A 26,124-nucleotide genomic window follows, 5' to 3' on the forward strand; every position below is an offset into this window, starting at 1 on the left:
AAAGAACAGGTGGAGATTCTTTTTTTATGGGTCAATAAACAGCTTTAAAATTGATACATTTTTTTTATTCTGTTCTAGGACGTAGCTGGTTAATCCTGTATATTCAAATATATCAGTTAAATGATTTATGGATGTTTTAGCCGAAAGAAACGAATGAAAGAATGAATACATAATATGTATGTCGTCGACTTGACCGGCGCCGGCTTTCCCTGTTGTGCTTTGACTTATGGCATCATACTTGCCCCAAAGTTTTGGCCTGGGGTTTCATATTTCTGGTCTGTTGAGGGTCCTAAGAGGGATTTTCCATGTGGTCCTTCTGTATTCCTCCCTCCTCCCCATTTGCAATAACTTTTATTACATCTTCGAGCTGGGTTTTATTGCTGGAGTGGCTAGGAGTATCACCATTTTGATCTGCTTTGTTCATTTCCTTCCCCCCGTCCAAATTGAGTATCTCTGCCCCCCCTTCACAGTTGTCCAATGTCAGTAGGCAGACAGACTCTGCTAAACTGGACATTGCCAGATTAAATATTGCCGGATTGTCATTTACCACCAGGCTGGCCGTTAGTGCTGTCTTCTGGGCCCCTTCATCCAGATCCTCCGCTTCGCCCTGCTCCTCAGTCCTGATTCCAGCTCCCAGTCCTGGTCGCGGTCTGGAGCCTCCGAATAGATCCACAATCGTCTGACCGGTAGGTATTGTTGGGGCACTGACTCACCCTTCCCCTTCCTCTCTGGAACGTCATCCTTCCGGGTCCCAGTTTGCCCTTGGTGGCCAGGCAGGGGAGCCATTGCCTCTGTCCCAGCGCATATTTGTTGAGGAGTGGACAGATGTCTGGGCCGCACTTAATGATGGACTGCCAGCAGCCGGAGCCGCCCCGGTCTTCCCTCGAGTTACTGGTTGCCCCTTTGATTTCATCCAAACTGGAAAATGCATCTCCAAGCAACAGCAATCAAAGCGGCTCAGCGTACTGTAGAGCTTCTCACAGGTTTGTAGGAGTTCTTGATGTCCGGCCGCAACTCTGCAAGTGGGGGTGCAGCTAGCTGCTGGCCTCCTCACTCAGCAATTTCAGCAAATTGTTCAAAACTTCCAACAGCATCCTTATTTTAGTACGGGGCACATTGGGGGGTCTCAATAGATCAAGGCGCTGTGAGCGGTCACCTCAGCCGACCACCATCCTGCTTCCCATGTGGTTGCTTCCTGAGTGTGGCGTCCACTCCCCTCCGCAACTAACCCAATTTCACAAACTGGAGAATATCGCTCTCATTGCTCCTGAGTGTGGTCTCTCTAGGTTAATATAGAGCTTTCGGCCCCAGACCGGAGACCCGTATAAGGTCGCTGGGCGAATATGGCTCACAGTATGTCTAGGAAGTAGGCATCTTTTGGACTCTTTAGTTGTTAAGAAAGCTCTTTATGTGGGTGTTTTTCATTTTACTTTCTTATCTTATCTTAGGGGACACTTGTATAGCGCACTGACACCGTAGGTTTCCTGGCGCTGGTTGAATGCTGTGAAGTGTAAAGGCGGGGGTCTAGCCAGTCTGCGTAAAGAGGTGGGTTTTCAGAAGCTTTCTAAATGCCAGAAGGGAATTAGCAGATTTAAGCGAAAGGGGCAACTGATTCCAGAAAATGGAGGCACGGTGAGAGAATCTACGGCCGCCGAACTTTTTAAGTTTGATAGGGGGACAACTAAGAGTTGGCGGTAGGACGACCGAAGGTTACGTGCCGGGCAGTAGGGGATGACCAACGAATTAAGAAAGGCGGGGGAGGTCCCAGACACAGCCTTAAAAGTAAGGCAGCCGATCTTAAATGCAGTTCTCTGCTCCACCGGCAGCCAGTGGAGTCTGTGAAGCAGTGGTCTCGCAGACTGCCACTTCGGGGTTTTAAAGGCAAGTCTCGCTGCTTGGTTCTGTACAATCTGAAGCCTGTAAAGAAGGGATTTAGGGAGGCCATGGTACAGAGAGTTTGAGTAATCCAGGCGGGAGAGCACCAAGGCAATCAGGACTTGTATCAGTTTCTCCGGAGTGAGAAGGTGAGAGACTTTCCTGTTTTTCCTGAGCTGGAACATACACGATGACACAACCGCTCCCACCTGAGGCTTGAGAGAGAGCTCTGTGTCAATTATGATCCCGAGACTCTTTGCTGATTTAGCTGGGACGGGCGGGGAGCCATTCTCAGTCGGCCAGAACTGTGGGCCCCAGTGAGTGGAGCTATTGCCCGGGAGAATTAACTCAGTCTTCCCCAGGTTCAGCTTAAGCTGGTGGGAGTTCATCCAGTGCTGGATGTGTAGCATCACCTCTGCCCCGGGGGTGCTTGGGGGCTACTCTTGCCTTGGGTTTTGCCGCGGTGGTGTCCTGCTGGGCGCCGTCGGGCAGGGGACTCGCACGGTGCCTCCCTGGGAGCATTTCCTGGATCTAGTTGTGGTCGACATTTCCTGCAGTAGGCTGGATGGGTGTGTACTCTGGGTGGCATACGGCGTTGCCGTCCAGGGCCCGATTGGTGCCCGCAGTATCACCACCCCCGCGGCTATCTTGCTCAGGTGGCGTGCCTCCCGGGCATTCTCGGGGGCCGGAACTGAGCCCCACACGGTTTGTTGGCCAGCTCGTGCCACCACCACCACTTCTCTCTGTCCTGTAAACCGGGACAATTTAACCTTGTCCACCTTCTTTCTCTCTCCTTACTTATCACCCCTTTCATCCAGGTAATTACCTAGCAGCTCAAGCTCCACAAGGACAGTCTGTGGGGACCGTCTACCAGGGATTGAGGGTAAGATCCCAACATTCTAACAGCACACCCTTGGGTCCTCATCCCTCATCCCCCTCCCTCGTGGTCCTGATGACGTATATGGCCCCTCACTCAGTAATTAATTAACCAACCCCCTGCACTTGACATACGAATTAGTAGCAAGCAATGGGTTGAGTACATAATGTATAGTTAATTGTTTTAATTAAGCATGTCAATATATGGCACCCACTATGTCTCTCTCTCTCACCGTTCATTGATGTGACCCCACTGAGCTACGACACACGCTTGGGTCAAGGGTCTGTCCCTCTCTTTACATACAGAACTGACCTACATAGCTTATATGAGGCTGCGGAGAATGATTATCCTTATTTCTCTCCTAGGGCGGGATTCCACGCAGGATACCATCCTGACTTGGTAAACTGACCGCGCAGGTTGTATATAACACACCTTTCAGCCCGGATGGGCTTGTTATGAGTTTGAGTACGTTTAGGTCCTGAAGAATTGCCGATATGGCATGAAACATGTTGACCACACTATAGGTGAGGGTTGAATGAAGCCAAACTACCTTACTTTTGAGCTTCGGTACCCCTCCCTTCACCATTTTAACAAGGCAGTTAGCCACATGAATAAAGTTGTCTGAGTGGACTATACTTACCTTTTTTATTACCCCTTCACGCTCACTACTCCACCTTATAGGTCCCTCACACACACTCAATCAACGGCCAGGAACAAAAGAACTCCACTAAAGTGTAGCACCCCGTGCTACCCGTCAGGCATTGCAGCGCCAGCCTGTCGCTGGAGCAGGAGGCCAATGATGAGACAAAACAACCATCTGTTAGGATGACAACAGTCGTCCAGCTTTTTAGTTGTGTGAGGCATCCTAAGTTCCGATAAGGGATTACTTTGATTCCCTGACACTCCTACACATATCCATTCAGTGAGAGAGAGACTTCCTCAGCCATATAATCACTACCTTCTGGGGAACTTTGTACATTATTTGGTTATTAGTTCATAGGACACGTACACTGGACCCCTATAAATATTGTCCTCATTTTGTCCCCCTTTGTTGTTAAATAGCATCACCTCTTGGCAGTCGAGAGCTGCATTTGGGGTGTTCAGCGGGAACATGATTTGCAGATCGTCTGCGTAGTTAAAAACGGTGGCATTCCACCTCTTCAGGGAATAGATGAGCGGCTGAAGATAAAGGTTAAAAAGCAGAGGGGACAGGGATGATCCCTGAGGCACTCCGCAGATGGATGGAACCTTTGGGCTGTGAAGGGGCCTAACCGAACCGCCTGGGTTCTGCCCGACAGGAAGGATTTAAGCCAGGCCGAGGCCACACCTCAGATGCCGGCTTGCTCGGCACGGTGGACAAGGATGTTATGGTCCACCGTGTTGAACGCTGCCGACAAGTCCAATAAAACGAGCGCCTGTGGTGTCCCTCTATCGGCATTGGCCCTAAGAGTATCCATAACTGCTAGGATCACAGCCTCGGTGGAATGGGCTGGTCTGAAGCCGGCTTGATTGGGTTCGAGAAAGTTGGAACACTCGAATTTAGAGAGGCAACTGGTGACATGTGCCTCCAAGAGTTTGGATAAATAGGGCAGGAGGGAAATAGGCCGATAGTTGGCAAGATCATCCGAGTCAGCGCCAGGCTTCTTCAGCAGGGGCACCAGGACCGCTTCCTTGAAGGAGTTGGGCACCACGCCTGCCTCGAGAGAGGTGTTTAACAAAGGCAGGATGCTGTCCGGCATAGCCAGGCAGATGTCACGGAAGACAGAGGGAGAGCAGCAGTCCTTAGGCGAGCCGGATTTAACCCGAGCGGCGAGTTTGGCCAAAGTGCTGGGGTCGAGGGCGGGGAAGGATAATAGTGAAAGTGGGTTTTCAGGATGGGAAGCTAATATGCCATCAGAAGAGGCGGGAGGAATAGTATTCTTGATCTTGATAATTTTTTCGATAAAGAAACTATTTAAGGCATTGCAAGACTCTTGCGTCGGAGTCTGGGGCGGAAGGGTCCTGGCGTCAGTCGTGAGCTCCCTCATGACTGAAAAAATCTCCTTGGATTTATTGGGAGCAATGAGAATCCTTTCCGAGATGTGAAGAGCTTTTGCTGCCGTAATTGCCTCTTTATATTTTTTTCGAGCAGCGACGTAGAGCTCTCTGTCGGTGGGTAGGTAATTGCGTCTCCACCTACGTTCCGTCTGGCGCAGTTCGAGTTGCTGGGTTTTCAAGGTGGCGTTAAACCACTTATGGGACTTGCTGTGCCGAGAGCGGGGAAATCTGGAAGGAGGGACAAAACGGTCGCTGGCTTTGATGATCCAGCCAGTGAGATCCTCCTCCAGAGTGTGAACAGTCGCGGCACAAGGCGGCGGGGGACGAGTTTCAGCCAGAAACGAAAGGAAAGCCTGGGAGTCAAGAGAGCTCCATTTACGGGCAATCCCGCCTGCCAGGGGAGGGACCTTCGTACAGCCCCTGACTGTGATCACCGTGTCGATCAAGTAATGGTCAGACCAGATACAAGGAGTGATCACAGGACAGGAGATGGTAAGATTATGAGTCCAGATGTGATCTAGAATATGGCCCCCAATATGGGTGGGAGAAGTAACAAGTTGGATCATGTTAAAACTGGCTAGGACTTCAAATAGCTCGGCCGCATGAGGGCCAGCATCGCTGTCATGATACCAGTAGTTCAAATCGCCCAGAATGGCGACTCGAGCAGATGAAGTAAGTAAATTAGCTAACTGTTCACTGAAGGCGACAGGGAAGAGAGGCACAGGGTAGGGAGGGCGATAAAGGATAATGATGGTGAGAGCTCCCTCTTCAGTCTCTTTCACATGAACCATTTTTAAAAAAATGGCTGCTAACCACACAACCATCCGTGGCCCAAAAACATAAATACACAACTGATCAATCAAAACTCCTAGCCATATGATAAGAGTCTAGAGCAAAATATGCTAAGGTGCCATGCAGATGGTAGATTGCACTATACAAATGCTGGTAACATTGCATATAGTAAGATAGCATAACAAAGCATAGTATAGAATCACATACCGCAGTGTTCACTGAAAAACATTGCAGATTAATTCCTCTACAAAACATGTCGAAAGCTTGCATTTAATTATAATCACTGCTAATTGCTCATTAATGTGCAGATGGAGAAATTGCTAACATCACTGGCAATATCTCACTTACGCTTGTGAAACAAAATTGCTACATTGGAGATATACCTTCAAATTTAGCAACAACCTCTACATGATAGTCCAAGCATTGGTACTGCATTGATGCTTTTCTTATATGTTTTCTCCTAGAATTCTTTTGGCTGCTGTGATTGATCTTTCAATCCTGCTGCCTTAAGCACACACATTTTCGAGCTTATCAAAACAGAATGGAAAAGTACATGGGGTGAAGTTGTGGCCAAACGGCAAGAGCGGTTGACTTGGAAGCTAGGCAACCGGGTTTGCATCGCGGCAGGAACAGCTCAACATCCGGCGATCCTAGGCAAATCACTTAACAAAATGAATGTGTACGTCTGTAACGCAACTGGTGCTCGTGTAACTCTTACACCTTTGGGTTTTTTCGTGTTCAGGCAAGTCATCCATTTTCATTTATCATCAAATTACAAATATTTTTTGTTCAGTTACTTCATGAACACAATCAATGAATGTGTATTACATGTTAAATTATTCTGACACAATAATCGTCCAGGGGCGCAGGAAGGGTGGCTTGCAACGAAAATGGGCCCCTACATTCTGCCATGGTAATGAAATACAGCAATACTCCGTTTCGGTTGAACCAATTGAGGTCAATTGAGGGCATGATGTGTGACCGTGTGGGGTGCTTTAATGCTGAGAGTGGCTGTCTGCACCCGCGCTGCAATCTACATTTAATTGACAGTAGGTTATCAGAGAGCAGCCTCTGTGAGTTGCCCGAACCTCCTTCTGTATTGCTAACTATGTAGATGTCGTCATTCACAGTCTGCTCTCTTGAAATCGTGCTGATTGAAAAGTCAGGAATAGGTTAAATTAAAAACAGAAGTCCCCTGACTTTCCTTATACTTAACTTCATACCTCCTCTCAGAAAGAAGTTTCTTGTGTATGTATACAAGGGTGTAGCTATCAAGTGTGCAGCAGGTGCACTTACACCGAGATTCAAAAGCCTGATTGGCCCAACCGAAACGGAGTATTGCTGTATTTCATTACCTTGGCAGAATGTAGGGGCCCATTTTCGTTGCCAGCCGCCCTTCCTGGCCCCTGGACATATATTGTCAGAATAATTTAACATGTAATAAACATATTCATTGATTGTGTTCATGAAGTAATTGAACAAAAAATATTTGTCATTTGATGATTAAAGAAAATGGATGACTTGCCCAAACACGAACTTAACCCGAAGCGGTCAGAGAGTTGCACGAGCACTAGTTGCGTTACAGACGTATACATTCATTTTGTTAAGTGATTTGCCTATAATCGCCGCATGTTGAGCTGTTCCTGCCGCAATGCAAACCCGGTTGCCTAGCTTCCAAGTCAGCCGCCCTTGCCGTTTGGCCACAACTTCACCCCATGTACGTTTCCATTCTGATTTGATAAGCTCGAAAATTCGGCTGCTTAAGGCAGCAGGACTGAAAGATCAATCGCAGCAGCCAAAAGAATTCTAGGAGAAAAAATATAAGAAAAGCATCAATGCAGTAGCAATGCTTGGACTATCATGTAGAGATTGTTGCTAAATTTGAAGGTGTATCCCCAATGGAGCAATTTTGTTTCACAAGCGTAAGTGAGATTGCCAGTGATTTTAGCAATTTCTCCATCTGCACATTAATGAGTAATAATTAGTGGTGAATATAATTAAATGCAAGCTTTCAACATGTTTTTTGTAGAGGAATTAATCTGCAATGTTTTTCAGTGAACACTGCAGTATGTGATTCTAAACTAAGGTTTATGCTATTTTACTATATTTTATGTTACCAGCATGTGTATAGTGCAATCTACCATCTGCATGGCACCTTAGCATATATTGCTGTAGACTCTTATCATATGGCTATGAGTTTTGATTGATCAGTTGTGTATTTTTTATTTTTTTGGGCCGCGGATGATTGTGCGGTTAGCAGCGATTTGTGGGGTTTTTTTTGTGTTTTTTTTTTTTTAAAACCCTATTTTTTTTTTTATAAATGGGTCATGTGAAAGTAAAATGAATCACACCCATATAAAGAGCTTTCTTAACAACTAAAGAGTCCAAAAGATGCCTACTTCCTAGACATACTCTGAGCCATATTCGGCCGGCGACCTTATACGGGTCTCCAGTCTGGGGCCGGAAGCTCTATATCTACCTAGAGAGACCACACTCTGGAGCAATGAGAGCGATATTCTCCAGTTTGGGAAATTGGGTTAATTGCTGAGGGGAGTGGACGCCACACTGAGGAAGCAACCACATGGGAAGCAGGATGGTGGTCGGCTGAGGTGACCGCTCACAGCGCCTTGATCTATTGAGATCTCCCAATGTACCCCGTACTACAATAAGGATGCTATTGGAAGTTTTGAACACTTTGCTGAAATTACTGAGTGAGGAGGCCAACAGCTAGCTGCAACCCCACTTGCAGAGTTGCGGCTGGACAGCAAAAACTCCTACAAACCTGTGAGAAGCTCTACAGCACACTGAGCCGCTTTGATTGCTGTTGCTCGGAGATGCATTTTCCAGTCAGGATGAAGCCAAAGCGGCAACCAGTAACTCGAGGGAAGACCGGGCGGCTCCAGCTGCTGGCAGTCCGTCATTAAGTGTGGCCCCGACATCTGCCCGCTCAGCGACTGAGATATGCGCTGGGACAGAGGCAGTGGCTCGACTGCCTGGACGCCAAGGGCAAACTGGGACCCGGAAGTACGACGTTCCAGAGAGGAAGGGGAAGGGAGGGTTGGTGCCCCAACAACATCTGCTGGGCGACGATTGTGGATCTGTTTGGAGGCTCCAGACCCTGACCAGGACTGGGTGTTGGCATCAGGACCGAGGAGCAGGGCGAAGCGGAGGATCTGGATGAAGGGCCCAGAAGACGGCACTAACGGCCAGCCTGCAGGTAAACGACAATCTGACAATATTTAATCTGACAATGCCCAGTTTAGCAGAGGCTGGCTGCCTACAGATACTGGACAACTGTGAAGGGGGGCAGAGTAACTCAATTTGGACGGGGGGAAGGAAAGGATCAAAGAAGATCAAAATGGTGATACATATAGCCACTCCAGCAATAAAACCCAGCTCGAAGATGTAATAAAAGTTATTGCAAGTGGGGAGGAGGGAGAAATACAGAAGGACCACATGGAAAATCCCTCTGAGAACCCTCAACAGAGCAGAAATAAGAAACCCCAGGCCAATACTTTGGGGCAAGTATGATGCCAGAAGTCGAAGCGCAACAGGGAAAGCTGGCGCCGGTCAAGTCGACGACATACATATTATGCATTCATTCATTCATTAATTTCTTTCGGCTAAAACCTCCATAAATCATTTAACTGATATATTTGAATATACAGGATTAACCATCTACGTCCTAGAACAGAATAAAAAAAATGTATCAATTTTAAAGCTGTTTATTGACCCATAAAAAAGAATCTTCACCTGCTCTTTGTTGTCAGAACCCTGGCTTATCTGCATCATCTCAGTTTCTAAAATACTAAGCAAAAGTGTATAAAAATGCTAACGCAACAGCTGAATGGTTGATGACAAACCGTTGCTCATTAATCCCCATGCCCTCCTTATGAAATGTGGTGTGTATTTTTTGATTAACAGGTTGGGTGAAACTCTACACTGTAGGACAATCCTATACACACCTCTTATAACAAATCAATTCCGAGATGGTTCAGCCACTGACCCTTATATTACGGCAGCAGGAGGGAATGAGGTCTTCCTTGTTCACAGCCAGGCAATGCTCTGCGGCAGTTATGAGTCCCTTAGAAGCACCGCACCAGACAGAACATGTATATCAATAATCAACTGGAGATTTTTGTCAGGATAGAGCCAAGCTACACGGTTGACTCTATTGGGCTCCAGAGAAAATACATGAGGCCATGGGAGCTTCATTTGCCACTCTGACAAAGGTGAAGGCTGAGAAACAGCCCGGTCAATGTCATAAAAAAAACGACAATAAAGTAATTCTCAAGGAGTACATTTTGCTTTCTTATCAATCGGTTTATGGTTTCATCTTTTTTAAGCCAAAACTCGGAAGAAATTGAAGAATATACTTAGTGTGCAGCCCGCGCGCAGCACAGCCTGTACTGTATTGGACAACAGCGCAGTGGGACTTCATGATGCACCTTTCAGACCTCCTGAGTGCTCGCCGTACTTTTTACCCAGCACCCCCACCCCGCTACCTGCCATGGGTGGCAATCTGAGGGATAGCCCCAGGTTCCAGAAGCTCTAGCTACGTCTCTGGGCGAGACCAGTACTTCTGGAAAATTTAGGGGTCATATCAGGGCTTTCTGGTATGTAGTGTCTGTGTGCAGTTGATGACCCTACAGGTTTTGGGCAGACCATGGTGTGTGTCTCCAGAAGATGTGATGTGACCAGGCATTCAGGTGTGATGGGGTAGTGTCTGCATTGGTTCAGCTTAAGAGAGTACCTGGGCATGGACTGATTCTGGGAGACGTTGTGAGGAGGAGTGTGTTGCTAGTAGAATGTCCTGCCTTGCAGAATGAATAAGACCTTTTTGTTCTCTTCTTTTGCAGACTGGAAGAAGTAGTAGTGCTCCCTTTTCTGTAGAAATCTGAAGCACTCTTTAGAAGAACAAGATCCCTGAGACAAATCTGATGACCCTGGGGATGGCATTGAGTTTCCTGCAACTTACATGCAACACAACGCCCATGGACCTGGCGTGACCCTTGCACAGGGAGCAACAATGGACTGAGTGCAAGGCGTGGTGCACACACATTCCTTATTAACCCTTTCTCATTTGCACACACTGCCCCAGTCCACATTTTCCAAAGGGACCAATTTGTAAACTAGGAAGGGCTCAAGGAGCGCAACTATCCCCCATCTGGTTTCCAATGTTCGTGGCTTTAACAGAGGAGGAAGCAAACTTGCTGTATGTCTGTTTGTTGCCAAAGACAGAATGGATCATTCTGTTGCCTACACTGGTAGTGCACCCCTCCCTGCGACGTGGATCCGAGAAGCATACCTACTGGTAACCAAACAAAAAATGTTATGTCCATTCCTGGAAGCAGACTTGGAGCTACTGTACACTTCTTACTTCTGCAAGGAGCCCTGACATTTGTTCATTGGCATCCAACGGCCAAATGTTTTGTTCACTCTGCCAGCCCATGCCGAAGCCTCTGTAACCTGCAACTATCCTGAGGAATCCTGAAATCCTACTAATGGCAACAAAATACCAAAGTTTTTCTGTCCATTTCTGGAACCATTGCTAAAGCTACTCTATACTTGTTACTGATGCGACCAACCAAACACCAATGTTTTGTTCATTGCTGCAGCCCATGCTAAAGGCATTGTACACCTGCCATTGGGGTGAGGAATCCAGAGACATGCTTAGTGGCAACCAAACTCTAATGTTCTGTTAATTGTTGCATCCCTTGCAAAGAAATAACAATCTTCTGTCTAATCTTGCAACCTGTGCTTAAGCTGCTGAGAGGCAAGGAGCACAAAGACGTGCCCAGAGGCTATCGGTCTCAATTTATTTTGCTCTTTCCAGAAATCTTTCCTGAATGGTATATTGCTCATCGGCATAAATGATTTAGGGACCCAACTAACGACAACCAAACATCAATACACTGTCAATGCCAACCAAAGATATTTATTATTCTGCCTGTTCCAGCAACCCACAGTAAAGCTATTGTACGCCAGTCACTGTAGTGCATATGCCAGAGAGTCTCTGCTAAACAGTCTGTACCTGCTCTACTCCATGCAAAAATCACCATTGTTCTGCCCATTTCTGCACCCCATGTTGAATGTTCTGTATACCACCCACACAATGTCAAACAAAGATCTGAAAGAGACTGTTAGTTATAGATTCCTTACCTTAGAATTTCCCCCAGGTGTCAAACTGGATCCTGTGAATTTTTTCTTAGCAGTACCCCTGCGTGTCGGTAGGTGGTATCGGTTGATTCCACATCCGCCGTTGGCATTGATGCCGTCGCGGTGCCTACTTAGATGCTGCCCCTGCACGCTGACGTCCGTTTCCCTTTTCCATGCCAGCCTAGCGCAGATCCAGAGAGAACTACCCCTTGAGTCACTTTTTAAGTTAACTTTTTCAAATGTTTTGTCAGCGACTTTTCGATTGCCACGTCGGCAGCCCTTAGGTGGTATGCCTGGTTGAATAAGTCTGGCTTTTCGGGGGATGTCTAGGCAACTTTGCTGGACATGCCCTTCGATTGCAGTCCTCTTTTTGGCGACAGAGAAGACTCTGCGCTGGAGCGCTTTAAGGAATCTTGGACTACAACCAGATCCATGGGCCACACAACTAGCCCTCCTACCATGACAGCATTGCTGTTGTTATCCTACCACTCCCCCGGTCTTATTTAGAAAACATTTTCCCTCACCTCCTATGCCCTTGTCTTTCCCTCTTTGTGCTCTCATTTATAGATTGGGGATTATTGAATCGTTTGCTTGATAATCCAGCTAGGAAAGACTCTTTGATGGTGACTCCCCTTTATGTCCTCACTGGCAGGCTATTGAGACTCTCTCTAAAACATGTCATTAAGCTTGGTTAGGTTTATCTAAATCCCTGAAGAATGAGGAGATGTGTCCTAGTGGCTTCAGCTGCTGCCATTGGAACCTGGAAACCCAGGTTAGAACACTGGCCTGTGCATGCTCGGCATCATGTGATAGCAAATCACTTATTCTCCCAAAACCTAATTGTATCAAATGTATTTGTGTAATCCCCACTTGATGTACATGATCTTGTAAGTCATAGCCCTATCCTTCATGTAATGTACAGCACTCTGTTTTTTCATAACTACGTTTGAGCTTTATAAATACCAATACATAATTATATACATTCATTATGTTTGGGGTAGCACTGATCAAATGTAAGATATTATTCTTACCAGCCTATTCAACTTACAATGTGCCTGGGGGGTTAGTGGTTGGTGTCCTCAAGTTTTGATGAAATGTTTACTGGTCAGAAGGGGAGAGATGTCCTGCTGTTGGCCACCAATCAAAGAAAGGTAGCCCCAACACTTGAGACATGTTTTTAGTCAAGGGCAAATGCATGGACTGCTGTCTCCTTCCTCGTCATATCTCACCATGTCACAGGCATTCTAACCAAAGCCTCTGGATCCTAGCAAACAATTCTGTCCTGGATTCACCAAAAGTAGAGGACTGTTGTCTTTCAATAAACAGAGCAAGAATGAAGGATATGATTGGTATGTGGTAATAACCACAACAGTATGAAAACAGAAGACATATGTCGTTTAGTGAGTAGTTGGACAGGCTACAGTTCTAAGATCTCCAGAGAACACATGTTTCAGGTGTGTGGCAGATGGCAGCATAGTGCAGGCTTTCTTGACTGTTCTTTTCTGAACCATATTTCTATACAAATTGTGACTAACACAACACACCTCTTTTTCTAACTCCTCTAACTACTTGCTCTCTTATCAGTCACCATTCCTCAACCTTTTTCATGTGTTGTCTCAGGCTTCTCCTTCTGCTGTGATCTTTGTTAATTTAAGTCTCACCATATAGGCAGTTTCATACCTCATCAGTTCACCTCTGCAAATGTAAAGCAATAAGAGGACAAGTATCTCTGATAGAGGGTACTCCTCTCAATGTCCTGCTTTCATTTACGTTGTCCGTTCCTTTGGCTACCTCATGTTTGGCTCTCATGATCGTCTTGCACATGAAAATTCTCCTTAATGATCTGTGTGAGGCTGTGCTTACAGTGTAAGCACAATGGACCTAAATAGGTTCCCACTTAAGCAGTGTACTACAGACTCTGTGGAACAGTTGTAGCTGAGCAGCAAACACTATATGTGTAATGGCCCTGGGGTTTGTACCTGTTCCTATTGATTCACAGTGCTAAGAATATTTTTATGAGGGGTGGGAGGATAAAAGTTTGTGTTTGTTTACATTTAATGCTATTAGAAATATTTTTAAAATTATACATTTTAAAATAAAATGTAGTTTGCCTATAAGGAAATGTGTTTTGTTTCATGTTTACGATGTCTGTTATCCTACTGTTATATTTGCCACACAGTTCACCAAGAAAGAATTGCCACGGGGCTGAGGAACATGGCGGCTGCAGGCTAGCGGTCGCGATACCCTGCTCTAGCTCACACGGGCGTTCTTAACCGGGATCTCTCGGATGAGGGCTAAACTAAGGAGGCTCTTGTTTTTTACTTCTTTTTGAGCGTATATCACCGCTGCGCTGTCTTCGCATGTAAAAGACATTTATTTTCAGCTTTTGCACTTTTTCACGGAGTTGCAGTAATTTACTGAAAACCCTCTATGTTTGGGCTCGCTGGGGGTGTGTCATGTTTGAGTCCCTACCCGGCGGTAACTTACGTGTTGTCGACCCAGTCAACCTCCCACACTCTAATTGCTTCTGCTTCTGTTTCTGCGTCGGCTCCCTGGAGGTGGAACCGAGCCGCCCTGGAGTGCAGACGAGAAAGGCGGGCTCGTTCTCTCCGAAGGGACACTGTAGTGGCAGCTGCAGGACCGGGGGGAGATAACCTGCAAACAGAGGCGGCGAACCGAGGCAGAGACAAGGACAACTCCGCGCAGGATTTTCCACAGCGCAAGGAGGCGAAAGGCTGTGGGAGAGACATTCTTCTAACGAACAAGGTGAAGGGGTTACAGAGAGCAGGGGAGGAGGAGGTGGTTGCTAAACAGTTGGAGGCTGGGATTTTGTTACACCCTAGCTTGGAACCTGAAAGTGAAATAAATGCAACGAGTACAACGCAAGCTATAACCCCCGCAAATAATTTGTATTCTCTCAGGAGCAGAGCTATTACTCACTGCAAACAAGTAACAAATCTGACACCTACAATACCCAGAAAAGGCCATAGGGGTAAAACATCAGCTAAAGTACGGAGCACAGTAAACAAACAAGGGAGGTTAATTCCAGAAAAACCTAACTTTATCCCAGTACTGGAGACTTCCCAGGCATCCGAGCAGGAGTTTCAAGATACTAATGCTGAGATATCGACCTGGACTAGCGGTGCTTTAAAACCCACGCTTCCCAAGCCCTCTTCATACCTCTCAGCAGAAGCCAAGCCCAAACGTTCGAAGAGGTCTAATAAAAAAAAATCAGTGTTAGACCCGGGCACAAAGATAACACCTTCTTTGCGCTCTTACTTTAAAGTGGTTCCCCAGGTCTTGAGCCTTGCACATTCTGACCATTCCTCCAGTGGGGCCTCTCCTGGGGCAGTCTTAAGCTTAGCATTAACCAGCAATATGACTACAGTCCCTGTTTCTGATTCTCCTTCTATGGATGGCATACAGTTAGCTCCTGAGCTAGAAAATCTTTCAGTCTCTAAAGGTGATAATGAGACTCTTAAAGCCCTTAAAACCAACACGAGCGACACTAGACAGGTAGATCCTGATAGTTGCAATACTGCGGAAATAAGTAAGAGTCGAGTATTAGAACCAGATAATCCGCCTCAAGGGACTGAAGTGCCTCCAGTCTTGGACCAAAACGCTCTCAGTATTCAGGGCACTGTACAGCAACTAAGTCAGTTTTCCCAATCTCTCAGTTCCGATGAGCATTCACTATCAGAAGTCGCTGTTTCTACTCCTCCTTCAGACCTCTCTACAATATTATCTATGATTACTAACTTGACAGTCGACATCAAACGTGGATTTGAGGAGTCATCTAAAATTCAAAGAGAGATAAGGTCCTACTGTGAATCACTAGATAGTAAGATTGATGGGTTATATTCTAGGACGGGAGTCTTAGAAGAGACAACAGCGGTAATGTCCATAGAACTCGACAACGCCAAAGAGGAGATACGGAAGCTTAAAAGAGAAGACACGGCACTGGCGGAAAGAATAGAACACTTGGAAAATAATTCGAGGCGCTGTAATATCCGCATTTTGAATGTACCAGAAGCAAATGAAGGTACTAATATCAAAGCATACATTATCCAACTCCTAATTAAAACCCTAAATTTGAAACACACGGAGGAGGAGCTTAATCAGGATATTCAGCGGATTCACAGGGACCCATTCAGGCGCAATCCGCAACGTACAAAGCCTCGCAAGATATTAGTGAATTTTCACACATTTCAACTCAAGGACCATATTTTAAACTTAGCTTTAAAACAAAAATCATTATCAGGTGAAGGTTTCTCTTTTCAAGTGCGTTCTGACTTGTCGCGGGCAACCCTTGATAGACAATGGGAGTTGGGTCGAAGAATGGAGGCCTTTAGAAACCTGGGAGCATCCGTCCAGTTGAGTTTCCCTGCAGCTCTCAAGATTATGCTAAACAACAAAATGTATAACGTTCACACTGTTCAAGCAGCAGATGAACTATTGTTAAGTTTAGGCACCTCCAATTAATAATGTCAGCTGCTACTATAGCTTTTTCTATAATATTAACTCCATAGAGTTTATAGCGCTTACTCATGAGTGAAACTACAAAGGGGAGGGAGAAGGAAAAAGAGAAAAGAAGGGAAAAAGGGAAAAAAGAAAAAAAGATTTAAAATCCTACTTGATCCTGCTTACAGAAGAAAGTAAAAATAAAATAAGGGAAAAATAAGGAAAACGTAACAGTCAACTTAGAAAAGAGAGAAAAAAGGGAAGGGTAAATGTGTTTATTTTTTTTTTTTTTTTTTTTTTTAATATCACTTCACAACCACGTAATGCTCCACTAAAAAAAAGAAAAAAACTAAGGAAAAAACAAAACAAAAAAAAAAAAAAAAAGGGGGTGAAGAAGGAAATAAAATAAATTGGAAAAAAAAAGGGGATAAATGGGAGAGTGGGAAGTGAAGGAAAGGCGTGTGTATGTATATATATATATATATATGTGTGTATATATGTATGTATATATATGTGTGTGTGTTTGTACATTTCTTTCACATTTTTCACAAATTAAATCAATAAATCAATAAAGAGCACTTTTAAACCCACTTATAGATACTACTTTAAGCTATTGAATTATATTTTCACCATAGGTTCCACTTGAGTTAGACACATCACTTATATTAGGTCCTCTACTATCTTAATTTAAGAACGTTCCGCCTGAGCCTAGATAGAGCTTTAGGGGTATCACAAACCGGATCCCTTCCGGTTGGATAATCTAGGGTTCCTCAGGGGTGGGGGGGAAATCAACACGAGGGAAGGGGTTAGGGGAATAAAAAATAAAATGTTTCTCATTTCTAAAATGGCGGTCGATAATTACATAAATAAAAAATGGGCTAGCTTTTCTTATCTTAGCAATATTAAGGGAAATGTATCGGCAGGACTTTCAATAAATATCAGTAGACATGCCAAGTATGAGCACCATTAAGATTCTCTCCTGGAACGTTAATGGCCTGCGCACCAAACCTAGAGCCAATACAATAGTACAATATATTCGGGATTTTGGTGCCCAGGTCATTATCCTCCAGGAGACACATTTGGTTGAAGATGAAATTTTAGACTTGGTAAAAAAGAATAGATGGATAGATTTAACAGTCTCTACTTCTCAGATAGTTAACATAAAAGGGGTTGTCATTCTTTTTAAAAAAAACATCACTACAAAACTCTTGAAACAAAAGGTCGATCCGCATGGCAGATGGGCAATCGCGACAGTAATGATTGGGGGGTCAAGCATTACATTAGTAGGCTATTATGGGCCTAATCGAGATGACCCATCTATTCTGGCCACGTTGTTTTCCGAGCTGTTACATTTTCCAGAACCAATGATAATAGCGGGTGACTTTAACATCGTCCTTGATCCGAAGTTGGATAAGTCCACTTCTACCAGACAACAGCTACATTCCAAATCAAGAGATTTTCTAATTAAAAATATGCACCAATACGGACTTATTGATATTTGGAGGGTAAGATCGGGCTCGAAATCTGGCTTCTCTTTTCGAAATTATAAGTATCGACACAGATCAAGGATCGATTTCATATTGGTTAACAAGTGCTTGGAAAAGTCAGTAAGGGATATAACTTATTTACCATCACACCTGTCCGACCATTCGGCAGTATGTTTAGACCTTGAACTACAGCCTCACACCGTGACAAGGTCTTGGACAATTGACAGATCGTTCCTTACATCCCCTGAGGATCTGGACTATGTTAAGGTCGAGACGCAAGAATTTTTTAAAACCAACATTGGCTCGGCGTCACACAGTTTAGTATGGGATGCATTCAAATGTTCTTTGAGAGGGATTGTCAAGAACAAAACTTCATACCGTAAGAAGCAATATACTCAAGAGGTTTCACAGATAGAGGCCAATATACTAAAAGCTGAATCATATTTAGAAAATACAAACAACAGCTCAGACTATGCTATACAGACCAAACAGGAGGAGCTCACGAAACTTAAAGGACAAATGGCTTCTGTACTAAATCAGCGAATCCTGCAGAGGTGGGAAGCTAGTAAATTAGCTAATTTCGAATTTGGCGAAGGGGCAGGCAAACTGTTAGCCTGGAAGTCCAGAACAGATCAAAAACGTAATAATATCATTTCTATAATAACGAATTCTGGTACAGCGACTTCAGACCCAGAAATAAGATTAGCTTTTAAAGACTTTTTTCAAGCTATCTATAGGGAGGACAATAATATCACTCCAATTCAGATAGAAAACTGGCTTAACAAAATCACCCTACCGACTCTCTCTAAAGAGCAGGCGAACCTATTAGACCACCCAATTATGTTAGAGGAGGTAACATCAGCCATATTAAACAGTAAAAATGGGAAGGCGGCAGGCCCGGATGGTCTTCCGGTAGAGATTTATAAGCATATTGTAGCCGATATCGCCCCTTTTCTTACCAATTTATTTAATCTGATACTGGTTGAGGGAGACTTCCCCCCTCCATCATGGAACAAAGCTTCCATTACGCTTATCTTGAAACCAGGCAAAGTAGCTACAGCCTGTGGCTCATATCGCCCAATTTCAGTCCTCAACGCTGACTATAAGATTTTCGCGTCTATACTAGCTATACGAATGGGACAGGTAGCCCCCTTAATTTTACACTCTAACCAGAAGGGTTTTGTTAAGGGTCGCCAACTCTACGAATTAATTTACGACCTTATAGGTGCAATTGACATGGCAACTACTTCATCACTGCCCTTGGCCATTCTTGCTTTAGACGCTGCCAAGGCCTTCGACAGGGTCAATTGGAAATACCTGTCGGGGGCCTTGGAAAAATTTGGGGTGGGCCGAGCTTTTCGTAGAACGGTGGAACTATTATACCATGAACCTTCAGCCTCGGTCTTGGTCAATGGTGGGCTGTCGGAACCCTTTACCATTACAAGAGGCACCCGGCAGGGTTGCCCGCTCTCGCCCTTACTTTTTGATATTTATATGGAGCCTTTCGCCCAATTGATTCGTGAAGAAATTAACATCACTCCATTTAGTCACAGAAATTGGGAAAAAAAAGTGTCTCTATACGCGGATGATCTTATGATCTTAACATCTGACATCAACACAGCATTCCCATTAGTAATTAATCTGGCACAAAAATTCGGCAAAATTTCCGGCTATGAAATCAACGCCACAAAAACCGAGGTAATGGTATGGAACATTACTAATACGACATTACCAGTACAACCCTGTGACAATATGAGATATTTAGGTATTAAAATTTTAAATGATATCAACCAGATTGCCCACATAAATTTTACCCAGGTAGCCAAAGACTGCAGGAACTTAATGAATTCTTGGAGACATCTCCCATTGACGCTCTTAGGCCGCTCGAATCTGGTCAAGATGTCCATCCTGCCTAAATTGACCTTTATTTTCAACAGTTTACCACTTTACTTTGAGAAGAAAATGATAGCAAAGATGCAAAGTGACATTACTTCATTTATATGGAGGAATAAGTCTGTAAGAATCTCTTGGAATAAACTAAGGCGCCGTAGGGAGAAGGGGGGTCTGGCTGGCCCCGATATCCAAATCTATGCTTGGGCATTCCAGTTGGCACATGCTCGAATCCTATTTAAAACTCCAAAAGATCAGGGCATAGGCCTTATGTTTTCTACACTACTAAAATGTGAAGGCTTAAATCAAACAGGATTTTTATTTAAGTTTGGAGATCCAAAATTTTTTAAGAAAATTAAGTTGAAGATACTACAGGGTCTGGCAAGAACCTGGTACAACCTTAGAACTACTACCAAAATAGGCTACTATTCCAACGGTTCTCCTATATGGGATCTTCCAGCTCCACCTGAATGGACTAAAGATGCATTGATAAGCCCGCTAAAAGAAGCTGGGATTTTGACTTGGGGTGATCTCTTTTTTGAAGGGGAAATGTATTCCTGGGAACATCTAGTGAGTAGGGTAGGCTCAAACTTATCAAGACTGAAATTTCTCCAGATCTCCAGTTGGGCGGCAGCACAAAAATCTGACTCCACTCGCCAACTAATCCCTTTATTGGGTGATATCAGCCAACTAGAATCCTCCCTACTTGACAATGCCCTAAAAACCAAAGAGGTTTCCCATTTCTATAATTTAATCTTAGAGGAAATAGACGGAATATTCCACCTTCCAGATCATCTTTGGGGTCGTCTATTGCCGATAACTAATCTGCATGAACTTTGGGAAATATCCTTTACCGTGTTATGGGATATTGTAAAACCAGCGTGGCTGCGAAGAAACCACCTCTTTTCCCTCCATAGGGCTTATTATTCGCCTCAGAGGTTGTCCAAATTTTCATCTGGTACACCAGTGGCCTGCCCTCGGTGTGGACAAGTCGAGGCCTCAGATGCACATATGTTTCACGATTGCCCACATCTAACAGTTTACTGGCAATCAATAAGCAACAGACTAACATCTTCTATAGGTACCATGGTGAATATAGATTTAGGCCTTGTAATCTTTGGAGTAAAAGACAAAAAGCGTAGTGCAAATAATAACCTTTTGTTCTACTCAATTTTGGTGGCTCGACGAGAGATTTGTAAGCGTTGGAAAGAGGCCTCCCCACCGACACTACAAGATTGGAGTTCCTCCATGCTTTCTATATCGAAACTAGATTTATCTAGAGGAGGTAAACCAGAAAAAAGAGCTTTTTGGTTGAAACTCGATTGGTCTCAATGAGTAGAAACTGGTTTTTTTTTTTTTTTTCCCAGTTCCTATGATTACGAAGCCATGTCGAACTCCTTTTTGCTTATTCACATCTGTCCTTCATACCTAAGGTCAATTGTGGCATAGGCGGTGGTGTAATTTGGCTAATGGCAAGTTCCATCTTATATTGTTAAAGGGGTTGTGACTTAGCGTTAAGCTAATCTAGCTGTAGGGTCTTGGCGCTCCCTCTTAAACGACCGACCCCTACCAGTCATGTACTGAGACAGCATTTTAGTCTTCCAAGTCACACTCTTTCGAGCCCACGGCTCTGATGGTTCAGCCATGGTTGAGATGAGGAACAAAAAAAAAAATATATTAAAAAAAAAAAGAAAGAATTGCCACTGTTTGGACATTAAAATGGAAGCAGTCTTGTGTGCCTTCCGGGGTGCCATAGACAGTGTCATTTTCCCTGCCACTTACTTCATTCTTAGCAACCGAACCACACCATTGAAATCTTGTACATGACTGTAAAACAAGGCCACATTAAAAAGCAATAGCCTTGTTTTAGGTCTCAACTACCAGATCACTTTTAGCTTTCCATAGACAAATGCATTTTGTGGACCATACCAAGAACGTACCATGTTCTTAGAGCCTGACAATTGCTCAAGATTGGATGGCTTCTTGTCACTTTCATTTGCTTTCTTTGTATTCAATGGCATGTCTTCCTCTTCTTGTGTTTGTCCTTCCCTTGGAGCATAGCCTCTTTACCATCCCTTTGATTAGCTGTGTTTTGGCTAAGTGTATGTCTTGTGGATCCTATTCTACTATTTAGGGAATCACTCATTCAAGAATGCTTGTGAATCCTCTATTTGTGAATGATAGCACTTGGGTCAGCGGTGGCCCACTATCTTGGCATGCTTGTTTAATTGTAGGTCCTTATTGAAACATGTTTTTTGAGATTTGTAACTTGCTTTCAGAGGATAAGTGAAGCGTATGGTTTTTTACAGAAATATGGCTTACGGACTCCTCCGCAACAGACATTACTTTAGCCATCCCGCAGGGGTTCCTCATTCAGTTTACTTATAGGACTGATAAAAAGGGTGGAGGTGTGGCTTAGTATACTGCAACACTTTTCTGTGTTCAATTTCTAATCTATCAAATACTGGGACCATAGAAGGCCTTATATTTTCTTTACTACTCCAGTATTAGACCTTTGATAGATTAACATGCTTGAACATTCCCTGTTGTCGAGATGAGTTCCCCGTTACCTTTAGAAAGCAATGTAATGATGGTTATAGACTAGAAAAGGCATAGGATAGTAACCTATCATATTCATTTATATAAAAAGAGACTAAATTTAGGTCATAACCAATCAGCTGGTATCACCCTTAAGAACACCTATGAGAAACTTCAGTCCCTCAGATTTCCTACCACACATCCCGTTAAGAGTCTTCACAGAGCTCTGCTCAGGTTTCCTGTTCCACACTGATTGTACAGCAAATTTTGAGAGGTATAACTCTTTAAAAAAATAAATATATATATATATATATATATATATATATATATTTTAATTGTATATATATTCCAAATCCGCTTCACGTCGCGAAAATAATGCACTCAGAACCCAATGGAAATGTTAGTTCAGGAAGTTTATTATGCTTCCACGCTACGCGTTTCAGCAGTTACGCCTTGCTCACATGAAGAAAGTGAGAATTCCGTCACCATTAAGTATTCACTGACCACGACATGAATGGTTACAATAAACAACTGACTTTCAATACAAATAACTCTCTGTGTAAAATAAGTGGCCCTATTTGAACTTATCCCCTGGTAACATGTATATTGCATTCATAAACACAGTTACTGATGTTTTTGAACTTCCCGTATTAAATGAAATGAATTATACGATAATATATTGATAATATCGGGAGAAAGAGGATAAAACATAACCATTTGTCTCATATTATCATGTCAGTCAAGACCGTTCACTTGTGGTTTGATCTTTTCAATCATTTTTTATATTATTTTATTTCTCCTGTACTAGCCCTTGGACTAAATGCATTTATGGTACACTGCGTGTATACAATTCCTTTAAATCATTGGATATCAGCCGTTGGGAGCGAGGTAGGTGTGTGCTGGCGAGAATGATTGCAGACTAATCGCGCATCAGAGCGTGTTGCCAGTTTCATGCCGGAAAGTTTTACAGCCGCAGCGGTAAAAGATCTGCATTGAGTTCCAACGAGGGCGTGCAGTATAAAAGCTGAACTGCAAAAGGCTGTGAGCAAAGTACGGCTGTAATCGCATGCAGTGATAATTTTGAACACAGTGAAAGTGAAGGAAATCAAAGTCGAGGATGGAAAAAAAGAGAAGCTAAACGAAATTAATTCTATGTCAGGACGGAGGCTCCGATTATGCCGTCTCATTTCTTTACTACCAAAAAATACAGCAGCTAATCACAATAGTAAAGAAAAACAATAAACTACATATCCCATGAACCCCTAGGATACCATAGAGTAGGTGTAGTATAAAAGGTATTCCAGAGGACAGTCCTTCCTCTTTCTTTGCTGCTCCGCAGCCAGTTAAGTGCATTTTTGACTTTCTTCCTTGCGCTTTGTGCATTACTCTGCGCTTTGCGTAATTTTGGCTAAAGTTATAGCGTGCTTGCTCCGCTTACCTTACTGTATATGTTATTGCCGCTTGCTATTATCGCATGTGTTGTAGCGCTTGACTTCGCGCTGGTTTTGCCTTGGGGGCGTGTGGTCACCCCCCGCATGCGGGCTTGCTCTTCTGCGCCTGCTTTTACTATTGTGGAGTGGGAGTAGGAGCTGAGAAACGCGCGTTCCTCGCGCGTCTCTCATTTTCAGCCGGCTTTGTTTTCTGTGTCGCGCATGCGCAGTACCTTCGTCTCGCGCTTCAGGCGACCGTCGGTACTGCGCATTACCTGCATTCCTGGCGTTTGTGAGGAGGAATTGCAGCGCGTCTTCGTGCATCTGTCAGAAAACATTGAAATCGGCTTTCTAAGCCTCTGCCCACCTGCCGGCTGTCAGGCTCCAGACGCCCTTTTGTCAGAGAGGACTAAGGGTTGTAAAATTTAAAGTAGGCTTTGCCTAGAGTGTTACAAGCCCTCCCTCCACATTCAAATTGTTCCTTCTGGTCAGTTTTCTTGCCTGAGGCTTGTTATTGGGGTCGCACTCCCCCTGAATACCCTAAGGGTGTGAATTTCAGTCCTTTCCTCTGTGGGCTATTTACTGTTCTTTGTTTACCAAAGATGGGAGATTTTTATGAAGAGGAGGGCTTCTACCATGGTGAAGAGGAACCTTCTGGTTCCATGGAGATGGAATATGAGGGACAGGCTTTCCATTCCAATCTTGTTCCTTTCCAGTTACACCTCGCAGAATATGCATCTAAGCAGGGATGGTTGCCGCCTTCAGGGCGTTCCACTAGATCTCCCAAGAATCCGCATGTGGCGGACTTTGTTAAACTGGCGCAATCTCTGGCTGCACCCAAATCCTCTAAGAAGGGGAAACGCTCTAAAAAGTCTTGCAATCCTTCCCCTTCCACTTCTACCTCCTCTGACTCTACATCTTCTGAATCCGAGTCGCCCCCTCCTAAGAAGAAAGCTCGTAAAGAGCACTTTGTTGATGCCCCATCTAAGCCTCCGGTGCTAGATTTTGAACCCACTGAAATTGTGCATCCTAATTCTTCGGCCTGGTTGCCTTCCCCTGAGGTGGCTGCTTATGTTCAGACTAAAATCAGGCGATCTTTTGACAGTAACGTGCGAGCACGATTAAGATCTGAGTGTCCCCGTCCCGATCTGTCCGACAAGTTAGCGGAGACTCCTGAGGTAGACCCTACAATGGTGACTTATTTACGGAAGTATTCCAAGGATCCTAAAAAGGGTCTCGACAGGTCATGGAGATCCTGTCAGGATAAGATGCTGGATCTTCTTGGCCCTCTCACGAAAATTTTGGATTTAGCTTTTCGAGCGAAAGACTCTGACGCCCTGATTGATCCGGAAGAGATGGTAGGATGGGCTCAGCGGGCTATCTGCATGCTTGGTAATGCTAACTGCGCCCTAAATAGTGAACGCCGTCGATCAATACTCATGAAGCTTGATCCTAAGCTCACTGATTTGGCTCCTTCGGAGTCTGGGCCTCTAGCTCAAGGTTTACTCTTTGGTCAGCCGTTTTTAAAAGAACTCTCCAGTTTTGTGGCCACCTTCAGCGGCTTGGACAGGGCGCAGGCCAACCTGCGTAGAGCTTTCCGTCCGGTTTTCGGTCGGGCTGGACGAAGGGGGCGTTCGTCCGGCCGTGGAACTTCCCAACCTAATCAGAGAGGAGGTCAGTCCCAAAGAGGAGGCGGACAGGAGTCCTACAATTCTGGAAAATCGAAGTTCTACCCTTCAAGGAAAGGTCGGGTCAGTACTCCAAAGGTGGATACGGAGGTGCCCAAGGTGGCCGCCCAGATTCCTCAGGTGAGATTAATTCTGTCTTCAGAAGTAATTTTGGGGGGCAGGTTGAGATGTTTCCTTCCAAATTGGCAGTTAATCTCCAGCGATGCTTGGGTGTTGGAGACGGTCCGGGGCTACAAACTCGAGTTTTACGCTCACCCTCTCCAACACCGTCCTCCTTCTCCCCATGTTTTTTCCCTACGAGATCAGGAATTCATCTCCACAGAGATAGTCTCTTCTGGCGAAAGGGGCCATAGTCCTTTCTTCCCCTCATCCAGACGGCTTCGTCAGCAATGTCTTTCTGGTGGTAAAGAAAGGAGGGGGTTCTCGTCTAGTCCTCAACCTCAAGGACTTCAACGGCGGAGTGGTGTATCGTCACTTCAAAATGGAAGGTATTCACCTTCTAAGGGATCTCTTGAGGGAAGGAGACTGGATGGTTCGTCTGGACTTGAAGGATGCGTATCTTTCAGTTCCAATCTATGCTCCACATCGTCGCTTTCTCCAGTTTGTGGCTGGGTCAGTGGTACGAATACACGGTCCTTCCGTTCGGTCTATCTTCCACTCCGTGGTGCTTCACGAAGCTATTGCGTCCAGTTGTAGAGTCCTTGCGGGCCCGTGGGGGTCAGGTTGATTGTTTACCTGGACGATTTTCTTTTGATGGCCCAGTGTCCTCTCCTTTTACAACAACATCTGCATTGGTCCATCGATCTTTTGCAATCTCTGGGATTTCTTGTGAATCCTCAGAAGTCGGACTTTCGTCCTTCTCAAACCATGGAGTTTCTGGGGTTCAAAAT

General features: G+C 44.7%; 1 protein-coding gene across 6 annotated transcripts in view; it reads left to right on the top strand.

The window, feature by feature from the left end:
- TRPM4 (transient receptor potential cation channel subfamily M member 4) overlaps positions 1–13,857 on the top strand; it is a 369,304-nt gene extending 355,447 nt beyond the window's left edge. For all 6 annotated transcript variants that reach the window (XM_078655174.1, XM_078655175.1, XM_078655172.1 and 3 more), the window contains exon 25: positions 10,441–13,857. In XM_078655174.1, the coding sequence (XP_078511300.1) occupies positions 10,441–10,454 (14 nt within the window). In that variant the 3' untranslated portion in view covers positions 10,455–13,857. The remainder of the gene's footprint in view (positions 1–10,440) is intronic.
- The last annotated feature ends 12,267 nt before the right edge of the window (positions 13,858–26,124 follow it).

Source organism: Lissotriton helveticus, chromosome 7 (assembly GCF_964261635.1).
Source record: "Lissotriton helveticus chromosome 7, aLisHel1.1, whole genome shotgun sequence".
Lineage (NCBI taxonomy): Eukaryota > Metazoa > Chordata > Amphibia > Caudata > Salamandridae > Lissotriton > Lissotriton helveticus.